Source organism: Sciurus vulgaris (genome assembly GCF_902686455.1).
Source record: "Sciurus vulgaris genome assembly, chromosome: 1".
In the NCBI taxonomy this organism is placed as follows: domain Eukaryota; kingdom Metazoa; phylum Chordata; class Mammalia; order Rodentia; family Sciuridae; genus Sciurus; species Sciurus vulgaris.
Genome location: NC_136461.1, coordinates 10461180 through 10476624, shown reverse-complemented (window position 1 = coordinate 10476624; position 15445 = coordinate 10461180). Strand labels below are relative to the sequence as shown.

Sequence of the window (15445 nt, the reverse complement as noted above, 5' to 3'; positions counted from 1 at the left end):
CTGGTGGGGAGCACGTGGTGGAGGAAGCTGCTCCCTCCTGGTGACTGGGAAGAGGCAGAGAGGAAAGGAGCCAGGGTCCCAATCTCCCTGTCCTGGGCACTCCCACAGTGACCCACCTTCCTCCAGCTGGGTTCTTTCTGCTCAAGGTTCACCACCTCCCAATAGGGCCCCAGGCTGGTGACCAAGCCTTTAACACACAGGTCTTTGGACACATTCAAGATACAAACCATGACCCCACACTTGGGAGGGGACACCGGCACCTGGTGAGGAGAGGCCCAGGGCTGCTGACCAGCCCCTTCCAGGCTGCTGACCATCTGACTGTATGCAGAGCTGCCTCTCCCCCACCCTCTGCCCACTGTCACACTATCAGCCCCAAATGTGAAGGTTGAAAACCCCGACTGGAGCGATCTGTAGTGGTAAAATCATAGTCCATTTAACCCAGTGTTCAGTCAGTGAAAGGCTGTGTTAAAATGTCCGTGTCTAAGACTCCAGCCACAGGTGAAGTCGGGCCACGGATGTGCCGTCCAGCACACGCGCAGGACGGTGGGCCGCAGCTCTTCTCCTGGGTCCTATTCCTGGCTCCTGTGGGCCCCACGAGACCTTCCTGTTATAGGCCTGAGGAAAGATTAACGGGCAGTTTTTACTGCTTTCAGCCAATGGGAAAATTTTAGGCCATAAAACATTTTTTTTTTTTAGCTTGGAAAATAAACATCCAAATCGTTCTTGTGTTTTTTGTCCTGATTCTTTTTTTGTCATTTTGATTGACTAAATGGATGTTTTCCATACGCTCCGCCTTACCTTTTAAAGTCACGAGCATTCTTGCTTCTGCCCTCAGCTCCCGCACGCCCTGAGTCTGCACCTTGCTTTTCTGATTTCAAAGAACCCAGGCGGTGCTAAAACGAATTGACCATGGTCAGGTGGCCTGTCCTTCCCTGTTCAGAAGCCAACTTGTGGACCAGCACTTTGAATCTGATTTTGAACACTGACAACTAATTTGTCAGAAATCAGAGAAAAATGCAGGATTCTCACTCCCTAGTATTAGTCAGCAAGAGGCAGGAAATGGGCCAGGCAGGTGCGCTGACCCACCAGTTTATGCCACATATTCACTCAGTTTCTCTTTTGGAAACATTCACGGCCTGTCCGATTTTATCCAAAATTAAAAATAAAAGAGCTGACTGTCACATTATCTTTTTCTCATCTGTTTTCTGAAGGTAGCTGGACGGGCATGATCACCAAGGATACCTTTAGAAACGAGACACCTCAAGGATAGATGCTAGGGAGAGTTCCTTGGTTTTATAGTTCCTGCACAGTTCTGGAATTTTATGCAGTGCTGAGCCCAGCTCACCTCAGAGAGGCATGCTGTATTATCTGACGCTGGTGTTTGGAGATTTATAACCAGGGAAAAGACATGTCATAACGTTTGCTTCCAAGATTGTATCTTAGTCATTTTATGTTGTTCTGTACCCTTTGTTGTGTGTTTTTCTAAGTATGCTTTTAAGTAATCTAAAATCTCTCCAGGTCTGAGTTTGTAAGTCCCACCACCGGCTATCTGTCCCTTATCGTATGTGGTACAGTTAATGGATTCCAGGTTATTATAGTTTATTACAAGTCCATCAAATGTGGGCTGGGAACCGATGGAGGGATGAAGAAGGGGAAGAGAAATTTGTTTATGTCCTCCACGAAGAATTTGATTTTTAAATTCTGGAGTGGGGGGAGGTTGACCCATAACAGTGACAGGTTTTTAAAGAAAACATCAAGTCACACACTGGGGCTGCCCTCCGAGGAGAACGCGGGGCCTTTTCCTCCTCTCCTGGTCACCTGGCTCTGTAATGTCCGAAGACTGCGTTTCCTGACCCTTAGGCTCCACCCCTTGGGGGAGAATCTGACACCCACACACGGCAGCTGTCACTTCCAATTCAGCTTCAGGGTCTGGGACGTCATCCTGGGTCGGCTGCTCTGCCAGAGACAGGGGCATGGCTTCCTCCCCCGGACCAGCTGGAGTCTCACACGTCGCCCCAGAGAACACACTTCTGTCTACACCAGCCGCAGGAACTCCAGAAAGCATCCGCTGTCCCCGTGGTGGGGGATCAGGAGGGGCCCGACTGCTGTAGGGACTCACTTGCCACTGTTCCCACCCAGAGGCTTTCCAGCTCACCCCCAAAGGTGACCCCTCATCACCTCCCATGCTATACCTTGCTCTCTTTCTCTTCTTGTTTTCTGACATGACATCATGTATTTATTTATTTTTCATTGTCTCCGCTTCCACCCAGAACATAACCTCCAAATCAGCAGGGTCTGTTTCTTTGCAGCTTTATCCTGAGCATGTGGCCCATAGTAGGTGCTCAATAAAAATGTGTTGAACGAGTAGACTTTGTTCAACCTGGGAACTCACAAACAGGTAGAATCAGGGACTTTCTCATATCCGTACAGTAAACTCCATGAGAACATGTCTGGGAGTCCCCAGGGAAGCGGGTCCTCAAAGTCCCGAGAGTGACTCAGACTTAAAGTGACTCGGGTCTGAATGTACTGACAACACACACACAAAATCAGACAGAAAAATGGACGCACTTGTCCACTGTCCATGAGGGGAGTCCTTGTCACATGCATGGAAGCACCAAGTCCTGGGCCAGGCTGCCCTCCGGAAGCCTCCACTGGCCTGAGCTATGCAGGCCTGCTGCTCATCTTCCGGTTTTCTCCCATGATTCCTCACAAACTGTTCGTGTCGCCTGATGACTTTGCTCAGAACATGCTTCTAGGCGAGAGCCTGCGGGTATGCTTGGAGCAGTACTCAGATCTCAGGCCAGGTCTCTGCCCAGAAACTGGTCCTGTCTCAGCCACCACGTGCCCTTCACTTTGTGCCAAGAGCATTGCGGTGCTTTACCATCTCAGACTGGGCAGCCTCCATTTTGGTGGAAAGTCCTTGCTCCTGCCCGTGCTGGCCGACAGGACGGTGGGTCCTGGATGACTCGGCACGGGAGAACTCAGCACAAATGTCTGGGAACTGCTGGGCCTTGTCAGGGCCCTCAGGACAACAAAGGAGCCCGCAGACCCTGAGGAGCGCTCTTCGTTTAGTGCTGCAGTCCCACTGAACTGTCACTTCTGGGGACACGGCGGTGGCCCATTCTCCAGACGGTAGCACACTTGCAGGTTTATTTTGGTTTTGCCGTCCCTGCTTGTCAGATGAACAGTCTTCTCAGGACATTTGGCATCGAAGAGCAGAAACCCACTCCAACTTGCTTCAGCAGAGACAGGCTTACTGAGAGCAGGCTGGGCATCGCAGGGACACACAGGCAGGGCCAGTGGCCAGGGTCAAAGGAGAGCCCAGAGCCAGCTGATGCAAAGTGACCGATCTCTCTCTGTTCCTCTGTGCAGCTGATTCTTCTGTGACCTTGTTCTTTGGTCATCTCTCTGCTCTCTGCATGTGACTACCCTGCAGCTTTTAAATTTATTGTACCCAGTTCAAGCAGCCCATCCAGAATGATCATCCAAAGGTGACTATCACCCAAGGATGTAAGATCTGCTTTGGAAAATAGTGCCCAAGCAAAGCTCAGGCTTCGATGCTGATCCCTAGGGCCTAGACCAGTGCCTGGCACACAGCGGCAGATCTGTGACCCTGGGTCAGCCACACACCAGGCAGTGCTCCACAGCTGTCTAGTGAAGCTCGAGGGCGATCATTGACCCCAATTAACTGCTGTTTCTCCTTTGCCAGAACTGTTAACGGGTCTGAGAAAAATGAAAATAAAAATCAGTATAGGTGGGCTCAGACTCACCAACAATGTAAAGGTAGTCCCCAAACTCAAGGACCTCGGCTAAGGTTAGGGTCAAAGCTAAAAAAGGGGAAATTACTGGGAGGACACAGTATCTTTTATGAAACCCAAGGGCAGGACAGCTGGGTCAAGGACCAAGCATGGGAAAGTCACCAGGGGGTAGCTTCCCCTGTGACACTTGTCCATGGCCCATCATGATGGCTTCTGAAAGGCCTCCACATCTCTGAGGCCACATCACCCCACCAACCACCCTCGGCATCTGGGGCCCAAATTCCTGGGAGACAATTGCCTATCCCAGCTCCATTTCTGATTGGCTCTCCCTGGGTCACATGGACACAGTTCCGTCCAATCAGCAGTGACCCAAGCACCTGGAGGTCACCTGAGGACAACGTGGCTGCTGAGGAGTCTTCCTGTTGTGCACAGTGTGTCAATGGGACTTTAAAAGGCCCTTCATTCCGGTTTCTTCTCTCTACTCATAGCCCCAGGGGTGTGTGACGCCCCAGACACATAGGTGACTTCATGTCTTTCCTCCCCCTTTTCTGCCTTCTATTGACCTTCGGAACAAAAACATGACAGAAGAGAGCTCAAGTCCACATCTAGGTTTTACCTTTTTAATCCTTCCCCCCCTTTTCTTCTCATTTCCTATTTAATTAAAAAAAATCCTATAGTCCAAATACAGAAATCTTTGAGGATGACCCTGATAGGTCAGGACCAATAAGCCAAGGGGCCAAGAAGACTTTGGGGAAGCTTGAGGTGAAGTGGCCGCCTCCCTGGAGACGCGGCTCTAACAACATTGAGGAGAACTTCCTGTCCTGTCCAGGGGTCATCCAGGACCCCGCCTCTCGGTTACCGTTTCCAGCCAACATTCTCACTGCCCATTTCATACGCCGAAAATTCATTATGCTTCTCTGAGTAGCACGAGTGAATTCTCCTCCTCCATCGCCACATAGAGAACAAGCTGCTATTTCCACGCGAGGGCCCGTGAAGGGGTCCAAGGAGGGCTGGTTCCCAGTGTGCTGAAGGTCAACCATCTCGGAGTTCCTCTGGCTGCCGTGACAAATTCTCAAACACGGTGCCCAAGACGACAGAAGTGCTCCCTCCCAGCTCTACAGGCAGGATGACCCCAATCAAGGTGGGGTCTGGCTGACCCCACCCCTCGCTTTGCCCGGCTTCTGGTGCCGCAGTGTTCCCTGGCTTGGGGAGACCCGCCTCTGATCTTGGCCTGCATGGTCACACCGCCTCCGCTCCTGTGCACACAGCCTCCCAGTCTGTCACAGGGACACTGTGGTTGGTATGGCCCACACGGATAAACCAGGATCCTCTCATCTCAGACCCTTAATTTAATCACATCTGCAAAACCCTTGTCATAGGAGGCGACAGTAGCGGGTTCCAGGGATTAGGGTCTCCTACCTTTGGGGGCCGCCATTCAGTCTGCTACAAGCCCCAAGCCCTCCCGCCCCATGAGCTGTCTACCAGAAGCCAGATGGAGAGTCCTTCCAGAAGGCCTGCTCCTCCCCTGTTATACCCCTCCCCTGTTTTTCCAAGTCAGGAAGAAGCACGAGGAGTATTAGCCAAACCAGCCGGCCAGGGACAAGCTGTGCAGAGTGCCCCCAGCCATCCCAGTCCTCCCCTGCGGTTAGGTGTTTGCCTAAGGAAAGGGAAAGCTTGGAACTTCCTGTACCACCCTGATCCCAGATAAGAAAGGGGACTCTCCTCCTCACCGCCTGGGGCGTGTTAGAAAACATCCGGGGCCTGAGGATATTTTCTTTCGACCAGCCCAAGGCCTCAGCAGGTCCCTCAGCAGGTCACTCCCTGCTCGCCAGGACGGGGAGGTGTTCTTTGGACTTGGTCCTGCTCCCAGGCCAAGACACCGACCCCTGAGGTCTCTGTTCCCCTCCTTTGTCCCATCCTTGACAGTCTCCATCCCCTGTGCACTGACCTCCTCCCTCCCTCCCTTCCCTCCTCCCTCCCTCCCTCCCTCCTTCTTTCCTTTCTCTCTCTCTCTCTCTCTCTCTCTCTCTCTCTCTCTCTCTCTCTCTCTCTCTCTCAGTCACCAAGGATTGAACCCTAGGGTGCTTAACAACTGAGCCACATCCCCAGCCCTTTTTTTTCGGTTTTTATTTTAAGACAGGGTCTCGCTAACTTGCTGAGGTTGGCTTTGAACTTGCGATCCTCCTGCCTCCGCCTCCTGAGCCACAGGAATCACAGGCTTATGCTGCCATGTCCAGCTGCGCGGGCATTTATTTCCTATGGCTGAACTGCTTCCCTGCCCGGCACAGGGAGTCACTGTCCCCTTCCAGGAGGACACACTCACCCACCAGTCAATTCTGGTGACAGGTGGTACCCTGAGCTCCCTCCGGGGCCAGTTCCCAGGAGGGGCATGCAGGAAGGACGCCTGGACAGGTGGCCGTCTGTGGTCTAAAGAACAGTACTTCCTTCGGGTGACATGGGCTGATGGGGAAGGGCAGGTCGTCACTGAGTCTGAATAAACGGCCTTTCTCCCAAGCTACACAGTGGACTGTTGTAAGAACTCAGGCCCTGGAGCCAGGCGCCATGGGCTCAAATCCACTTACCAGCCATGTGACATGGGCTGCTTTAATTAGCTTACGCCTCAAGAATTAACCTGCAGAATGGCAGTGGCCCCAGACCTGGGTACAGGTGACACGGGATAGCACCTGCCCAGAGCTTCACGTGCCGTGGGGCATGTACCCGATGTTCCAGACCTATTAGCTGTTACCATTGATATTTCCCCCTAAGCAAGCCAGTATTGGAAGAGCCGCCAAGATAACCCTGGAGCCGAATGTACTACATATAAAATATTTTATTATAAAAAGCTCAGCGTGCCACGATTCAGAAGGCATGGAACTTGACCGGGCTCCTCTCGCCACCACACAGAGGAGACTAGCTAAACTGTGCCAGTTAAGACCAGGATCTTACGTAGCAGGTGCTGAAGTTCCTCAGGCCTGTGGCCATCAAAAAACCAACAGCATCGGGGACCCTGAGAGAGCCACCGCCTGGGTCACCCCAGTCACAAAACAGCCCGGGTCCTTCTGGTGAAGCCCGGCCAGATGTTTTCGCCGCAGTTCAGGACTCCAGCGAAGAAAGCAGATGCAAAACTCGTTTTCCTTTTGAAACAAAACAGTCCTAGCGGAAGCAAAGCGACCAGTGGGAACCCATCGCTAGGCGTCCCTTTCTGACTCAAAAGAGGAGTGTGTCGCCCACAACCCAGTTGGGGAAGGTGCCTGAGCCGAGGCTCGCGGCGTGGTCCAGAGGGCCACCAGGACCGGGCGGCATCTCTTCCAGATGCACCTGCCACGCGAGACTCTGAGGAGCATCGGTCAGCACTCCCGGATCGCGGGATCCCCATTCAAATGACCAAGTGCACCGACAGCCCCTCCGCTTCTCAGCCTGGTGAAGTGGCTCCGCTACAGTCTGTTGGCGCAGAGGGGGCGCAGCAGGGTCGCGCCCAGGGGGACCGTTCAGTCGGGGGGCCGGGCATCGGGGGCCTTCTCCTGGACCTCGTCGTACTGTGGCGGGGGAGTCAAAGGCTCGATGGAGGGAGGAGGGACATTTTTGTCGGGGAGGTTGATCCTAAAGTCCTTGAGGTGAAGCTTTTCAGACTTAATCCTTCGAACCTTCAGCGGCTTGAGGCGCTTGGCCAGCCTGGAGTTCTGTCTGTCCGGGGGGTGCCCGGGGCCGGCCTCCGCGTCGGCCCTGGTGCTGGCGGGGGCCGCCTCGTCCAGCCCCGTCAGGGACTCGTAGGAGGGGAGAGAGACGCTCATCCTGGGGCCCCGATCCAGGTCCTGCCCTTCTGAGTAGTGCGCCCGCATCACCTCCTCGTAGCTGGGGACGTAGTACCTGGAGGAGGCCACCTCCTCCTCGTCCTCCTCCTCCTGGCTGCAAGACAAGGAGCACAGTCAGTGTGAGGGTGCACTCAGGTCACTTGAAACCCCAAGCGAGGGGCCGCGGAACCCGCCAGCTCTGTGACCAAGCCGGGGTCCCGAAGTTATAAAGGGAGCACTCCAGCTGTGTCCCGGGGGCTTGAGCACACGCACTGATTCCATACTCCTGGCACTGGGAGCCGAGCTGTTAGGACACCCATTTCACAGATGGGGAAGTGACACATCAAGGGTTAGTGAAGTGGGAGAGCAGGAGGTGAAGGCCACACTGACCTGCTAGGCAGTGTCACCTGGGGGTTAACCTCTTGGCCTGGAAGCCTGTCACACTGTACAATGTGGCCCTGGACTCTTTATTCCAATGCCCAGCAGGGGCCTCTGGGAAAGGCCCCGAGAAACTGAATGCCGTAGCCTCCAATTAGAGGTGGAGAAGGAAGAGCTGAACGTGAGCACGTACATCTCAAGTTATTCTACCAGTTTACCTTCCGGTGCTCAAGGAGATCAGACCCTCTCTGCCTTACTGTCATCTGACGGTTGAAAGAGAAAACCCAAATGCTCCGGATGTCTTTGCGCAGTTAACGCGAGTCCTGCCCAAGCTGTCTTCCGGGACCTCCCCTTGAACCTGCAGGGGATGGTGGGCAGCCAGACTCTGCCCCATGGGCCCCTGCTCCCCTCTCCCCTTCTCTAGGAAGGAGCTCGTGTGGGCCCGTGGCTGGCGTGGGTGTCTGAGAGTGATTGATTTTCCTCCTTTGGTCTTTTCTCTAGTTCCCAAGTTTTCTAGAATCAGCATGTGGGATGGGAAGCAGTCTGCCCTGCCCAGAGCCAGCGAGCCTCTGCTGAGGGCCCGGGTGGAACAAGGGTTAGAGCAGAAGGAAGTCGCCCTTTTCCCTGCCTCTTCTGCTCTAGGACCGGGCTGCCTACCATCAGCTTCCCTGGTCCTCAGGCCTTGGGACTGAGGTGGGATGAGACCCCTGGCTATCCTGGGTCACAGGCTTCCCTTCATGGGACTTCTCAGCCCCCACTATCCCATCTGCCAAGTCTTCATAGTACATTTACACACACACACACACACACACACACACACACACACACACAGAGTCATGGGCCACACAATGTTTTGGTCAATGGCACCATGTGGGATGGTTGTCCCATAAGATTTTGTCACCCAGTGATGCCATAGCTGTCTTGTTAGGTAAATGTACTCTGTGATGTGCACACCCCATGCCCATCCACATGGGTCAGCAGCACAGGACCATGCCTCTCTCCTACCTCAGATCTGGAGAACTCTGACTAGTACAGGATATTTATTTATTTATTTTGGTACAGAGGATTGAACCCAGGGGCGCTTTACCTCTGAGCCACATCCCCAGCCCTTTTTATTTTTTGAGACAGAGTCTCACTAAGTTGCTGAGGCTGGCCTCAATCTTGCAGTCCTCCTGCCTCAGCCTCCAAAATCGCTGGGATTACAGGTGTGCGCCACCACACTTGGTTTTGTGTTATCTTTTATTATGAGAAAATAAATCCAATTTTTCCAACGTAAAAAAACTACCTGCTATAAAGATAAGAGATGCTCACAGAAAATTCAGAAAATACAGAAAAATCTAATGAAGAAAATAAAAACACCCCCAATCCTTCCATGCAGAGAACACCATGGTGGATACTCCGGTGGGTGCTTTCCCTGTCCCTCTCTGAGTCTACCCTGCAGCATGTGATGTGGCAAGGCCCCCAAGATGCTGAGTTGGAGGCTAGGTTGTGGCTCAGTGGTGGAGGGCTTGCCTGGCACCACCTAAAAATAAATAAAATAAAGGTTTTGTGTCCATCTACAACTAAAAAAATATTTTTTAAAAAAGAGGCTGAGTTGTGATTTCTTTTTCTGATGTGGGTGTGGCCCCACGTTCACAGGTGCAGATCTGCAATGACTGCCAGACTGCGGGGTGGGCGAGGCAGGCGGCGGCGTGGGCGTGGCAGACCCTGGAGTGGGCGTGGCAGCACACTGTTCCTACCGCGGACGAAGGGGCTGTGCAGACTTATTGCTCTAGACCCGCGTAGAGATCCCAGGAGCCTGTCTGTCAACACTCCCTCGGTGCCCCACCCTCCTGAGACTCTCCCACACTGGGTTGTCTACACTGGCCAAGACGATGGGCCAGAAAAAGAAAAGAGGAAAGAATGACATCTTTCTGTTTGTATTTCTTGACTAATGAGATGAACACCCTTTTCCTGTTTCTGATGGGTGTGTTCATCTTTCATGTTCATTTGTAGGGGCTCTTTTTATAATAGGGATATCAGTCTTTATCACCTGTTCCCCAACTTATCGCCTATTTTCTATTTTTATTTTTGGACTGGGGACTTAATTCAGGGGTGCTCTACCACTGAGCCACATCCCCAGACCTTCTTACTTTTTATTTTGAGACTGGGTCTCACTGAGTTGCTGAGGCTGGCCTTGAACTTGCAATCCTCCTGCCTCCGCTGTGTGCTAGGCAAGCGCTCTGCCCCTGAGCTACAGCCCCAGCCCCCGTCACCCATGTTTAATGCACGTTTGTGGCATGTTTGGTCCACAGCAGCACAGCTCCCTGAACTTTTCAATTCAGAGTAAACATTCACCGCACCTGGGTCAGAGGGACGAGCTACCGAACAGGAGTCCCCCAGGCCCTGCTGGGTTTCCCAGGGGCTGTCCCCGGTAAGCCATTCATGCACCTGGTCTGGGAAGCCCTGCTCCATGGCGTCCTCACGGGGGAGAGTGGGAAGACAAAGGCTTCCAGACTAAATCTCTCTGCTGGAAAGGTGTGAGCAGTGTGTGGCCCTGGGGCCGGGAGCCAGCCCTCACCTGTCCTCCTCCTGGGCATGAGGCATGGCCCCCGGCGGCTGCTGGATGCGGGCCAGCTCCTCGTTCTGCCTCTGCCTCCTCTTGTCCCGGATGCTCAGGCAGATGGACAGCAGCAGCAGCATCACCCCAGCTCCGACCAGCACGTAGGCCACGGAGAAGGTCTTGCTCTTGAGGATGCCGCCACCCACCTCCGTCTTGTTCCCCTGAGCCGCCGGCTTCTCAGCAGCACTGAACCCCGGCACCAGGTTCCACATGGCCATGATGACCCCGAGGACCAGCATCCCCAGGCCGATGGCGGTCAGTGCGTAGTGGGAGCCGTTGGCCTTGGACTGTGCCATTGTGTCCGTGGGGCAGCTGGGCGAGGCCCAGTTCAAACAAGGAAAATAAATAAATCAGCAGCAGCAGCAGCAGCAGGACCCTCCTAGGGGCTGAGGAAAACCTCTAGCGCTGCTCCAGGAAATCGTGGGCCGAACTCTCAGGGGATGGCTCCTGGCGACCCCAGCGTCCTGTGTGAAGGGCAGCAGGGATCGGTCTGGGGAAGAACAGAGAGAGCAGAGAGAAAGTCAGGTGGTCTGGGGAAGAACAGAGAGAGCAGAGAGAAAGTCAGACGGCGGCACGGGCTCCTGCCCACACTCCAAGGAGCTAGGGAGCGGTAGGGGCCGTGGGGCTGTGGCTGGGCCTGGCCCGGGATGCATTCCAGATGTCCCGCCGGCCTGCTCCCCGTGTGAGCTGCAGGAGGAAGGGGATCCGCCCAGCCCCACGAGGAAGGGAAAAGGCAGACCTTTCCCTCCTGCAGGCGGCCGCGGGGCCAGAGCTCAGGGCCTTCAAACATTCTGTGCAGCTGAAGGAACTGGAAGAAAATCTCAGCTCTCACTAGAGAAGGCCAGGGATGGACGTAGCAGGAGTGAGCCTCCGTCCAACATGGCAACAGGACGGCCTGCGTCGGGGACAGGGGTCAATGACATGTCCTGTCCAGGCAGCCTGCTGGGGTCTGCTTACCACCCTCATGGGCTCCCTATTACCCGCAGGAGAAAGGTCCATCTCCTCAGAGGGGTCCTTGCACTGCCTGGCCTGGCCCCAGGCTCCCGCCCTTCTCTGCACACCGCCTCCCATTTCTGCAGGTTTCGGATCACCCGGCTCGGGGGCCCCTCCAGCTGCTCCCCTAAGCCCCCACCAACTACCGAGGTGAGTCTCTCTCTTCCTGGGACCACGTCGCCATCTCTGAGCCCGGCACACAGCAGAGACTCTAAAAGGCTCTGCTAGTTCAACTTCGAGTGAAATGACTAGCGGCCGCATGAAGCCACCAGCGAGACAAGCTCTTTGGCCACATCAAGTTTTCCTTTCCTCAAAGCGGGCAGCTGCCTGCCCACGTTTCCTTCTTAGTTCTGTAAACCCTCTCCCGGGGAAGGAGCCTGCAGGCCGGGGTCCATGGCGAGACCCCCAGCTGGGTGAGAGTGTGGGGCAGGAGGAGCCCTGCTGGCCCCTGGGCCACCTGGGCCGCGCCGTCCTCGGAAGCGCAAGGCCTGCATTCTTTCGGCTCTCTCTCCCTGGCTAACCAGGCCGCCTGAAATCTGACGCTGTTGAGATATTTTCTTGCCACACCACAGGCTTCATCTGAAACTGGCCCCTTTGTTAAAAGAGACTCTGAAAACATTTGGGACAACATCCTTCACCAGCTTGAAGTCAGTGCCTTCTTTTTTCCACCCTGAAAATATGTCTTCTGCATCCAACGAGCTGGCACGCACTGGAGGAGTTATGGACTAGGATGAGCGGGGCTTCCAGGAGCAAGACTGGGGGCCCTGCAGCGAGGCAGCAGGGGTCCTAACTTGGCTGGGCTTCTGGGGCGCCCCCGGGAACCCCACTGGCAGGAGAGGGCTGCCCCTGAATGCACGACCCCTGCATGCGTGTGTGCACGGTGGGTCCACGTGTACACGTATGCCTGGGCATGCACACGCGTGTGTGGCGGGCGTGTGTGTGTGTCGTGCGTGCACGCCTCATATTGTGTTGCAAGCACATCTCTACCCATGTGCACACACGTGCCGTATCTGGGGAGATGGACGGGGGTGGGTGCGTGCGTGTGTGGTGTGTGCGGGGCGGTGAGCAGGGACCCGCTGCAGACAGCTGCAGGGGACCAGCTGGCATGTCTGCCACACACCAGGTGCCTGCTTCTGACAACGTCACTCATGGCTAGAGAAGCACAGGAGGGGGGCTTTGGCAGCCTCGTGGGTGCACGGTCCTGCCAAGGTCAGAGCCGGATGGCTCAGTGGGAGAGGCCCAGGGCCAGAGGCTCACGCTGGAAGCAGGAGAGACACAAAGCCACTGCGTGACCCCGGCACACGGGCCTCGTGCTGGGGCCTGAGGTCTGGGCGCCCGAACCTCTCGGCCTGTCTTGTCACCTGGCAGAGACGGCCCCCGGAGAGTCACGGGCAGAGGCGAACACCAGGACTAACACACTGTTTTGCTTCTTAGAAAAAGCCAGTGACAGCCAGAGTGGCCGAGGGGCTGGGGACACGACTCAGTCTTTGGAAGGTGAATTTTGGCATTTAAGGATCAAAAGTTTGGGGAGTGTTTTAGCCCCTGGCTCTGTGGTCGCAGCTTCTTGGAGGTGTGCAGAGACATCGCAGCTGCAGAGTGGGAGACCCTCGGCCGCTTCAGCAGCCAACAGTTCAGGGCTGGCTCAGTGAATCGCACAGAATCTTATTCAGTTAGGGCCACAAAGCAGCTAATGGCACGTTTTTAAGTCGAGCAACAAGTCTAAAACGAGAGTGTGTTCAGTGTGGTCCTGATTTTAAACCACTCCAGACACACACAGGTATGCACCTCCACAGGTACACACGAAGACGTAGAAAAGACCAGATGATCGCACTTGGGTTAAGAATACGAGACGTCTTTGCAGATACAAACACCTATGCAAAAAATGAGGAGCGTGTGGGGGGGTCACTTTCCAAACTGGTGCCATGGATTGTTTCTGGGGTTCGAGGGGCTAGAGAAGGACACTTTTTGCTGTATTTCTATATTTGGGGATTTTTACCATCTGAATATGTGGTTTCGAGGCAGCACAGGTGGGTGGTGAAGACAAAACTTTGGATCCAGGCTGTCTGGGCTTCGGTCCTCACTTTGTTCTTTCCCAGCTGTGTAACCTTGGGCAAGCTCCTTAACCTCTCTGTGCCTCAGCCCCTGCAAGTGTAACATGAAGCCACAAACTCTGTTGTACACACCTCAGAGGGAAATTGTGATAAGCCAACATATAAATGTGTGTAAAGAACCTAGAACAGTATGTGGTCAAAGCCTGCGTTCTCAGGGGGCGCTTGATCGTCAGCAAAGGATAAAAATAGGTTCTTGAGGGTGGGACTAAAAAAAATCCTTAGAACAGTTGTTTCTAGCCCTCTTCAGGGCCATGTACGCAAACAGATTCATAGTGTAACCTTGGTATTAAAATGTCCTGGGGATGGGGCTGGGGGTCAGTGTAGGGGCCTCCCCAGCATGTGGGAGTCCCTGGGTTCCACCCCCTGCACTGTCCCCCCCAAAAAACATTCCATGGGGTTTCGGGGAAACATTCCAAAAGAATACATAAAAGGACTCATCAGGAGATAAAGCTTGGGAAACACTATTTACCGTATTATTTTAAGTTTCAAAACACTCACATTAAATATACTGCGATGTTTATAGTTATTTTCTCTGTGTGATGGGTTAAGGGTGATTTTTATTTCCTTTTTCTTACTGGGAGAAGAACAGTTGGAAAACAGAAATATTCATGAGCTGCTTTCAGAACCAGAAAGAAACAAAGGGGTTCGTTCTTAGGGCTCATGGCGGGGTGCTGAGTCCCGCGGTGGCTCAGACGCATCCCTCTGGACACCCGGGACTCCCCTGGGCTGCCTGGGGTCCATGGGAGCCCAGCTCCAGCGGGCTGCCTGTCCATCTGGTTTCGGGCTGCTGACCTGGAGGGCACCGAGTTATATTTAGCGTGGGGTCTTGTCCTCTCCAACCATGCCAAGAAGCTCCTTTGGTGCTTAGAGGATTTGGGCCGCAGAGTTTCCAACATGCCCCTCAGAAGGCGCAGCCTTGCGGGGCAGCCAGGGGGGACGTCCCGGCTTGGCCAGACTCCCCTCCGGACCCTGGGGTTGACCCGTGTGTGGCTGCCATGTTCAAGGTGCCCTCAGGGAGAGCGGACAGTCCTGCACCTGGGCTGTGAGGACCCATCGTTAACCAGCTAAGGACCCACCTGCACCTGGGGTGAGGGCAGGCCTGCCAACAGCTCCTCATGCCAAAACCTCAAGGTCAGGAGCCGCCTGTGAAAAACAGGCATGGCTTTCTAAGTGTGTTGTGAGCACCTCCATTTCATGGGGTGCCCCTGGGGGAGTCCTGGGGTGGGCAGGGGCCTGTGTCAGGGCACCAAAGAACCCCAACTCTGCAGACGAGGTGAGCGGCGCAATGAGAGGAGGTAGCCAAGGCCACTGAGCCCTCCGTGGTCCTGTCCACCCTCTGAGCCACCAGGGGAGGAAGCAGGAGCCACAGCAGGCCCTTCGACAAGGGTGCAAAAGTCCCCAACAAAGTGCCGGCGGCGGACTCCAGTAACATTTCTCAAGAAGAGAAGACACACAGCAAGGAGGCGGCTGATCTGAGGAGCAGGGCGGTTCAAGGTGAGGAAACCAGGACCGGCGGGGGGGGGAGGGGTCCCAACAACGAGGAGCCAGCCGCGGAGGAGGACTGGCACCCGGGAGGGCCAGCACAGACTCCGGGTGCCTGGTCACATCGTTCCTTCCGCGTCACCTGTACCTCGCACAGACTCTTTGGATTGGCTGAAATAGTTCAAAATGACAGGTTCTGAAACCCATGTCTTTCCATCACTTGCAGTAAGACCTGACCTTCGCCATGACCTTTGAGCCCCCTCTGGCTGGACGGGACACCCCCCCGTCTCGTGGCTCATCTTCTGGCTCACTGACCCTCGGTGGCTTCCA

General features: G+C 54.7%; 2 protein-coding genes and 1 pseudogene across 3 annotated transcripts in view; 1 reads left to right on the top strand and 2 right to left on the bottom strand.

Moving 5' to 3' along the window:
• Positions 1–15445, top strand: part of LOC306654597 (caspase-9-like) — a 462751-nt pseudogene that overhangs the window by 191853 nt on the left and 255453 nt on the right. The window lies entirely within an intron of this gene.
• Positions 6578–10998, bottom strand: TMEM51 (transmembrane protein 51). Its single transcript, XM_079106724.1, has 2 exons — positions 10488–10998; positions 6578–7664 (listed from the first exon to the last, which is right to left on the bottom strand). Exons 1-2 carry the CDS (start codon positions 10823–10825, stop codon positions 7247–7249), a joined length of 756 nt encoding a protein of 251 aa, XP_078962850.1. The 5' UTR covers positions 10826–10998; the 3' UTR covers positions 6578–7246.
• Positions 12459–15445, bottom strand: part of LOC306654575 (uncharacterized protein) — a gene marked incomplete at its 5' end in the record, with an annotated part of 53261 nt that continues 50274 nt past the window's right edge. Inside the window, one exon of the mRNA XM_079128370.1 lies at positions 12459–12780. Within this exon, the coding sequence (XP_078984496.1) occupies positions 12748–12780 (33 nt within the window). The 3' untranslated portion in view covers positions 12459–12747. The remainder of the gene's footprint in view (positions 12781–15445) is intronic.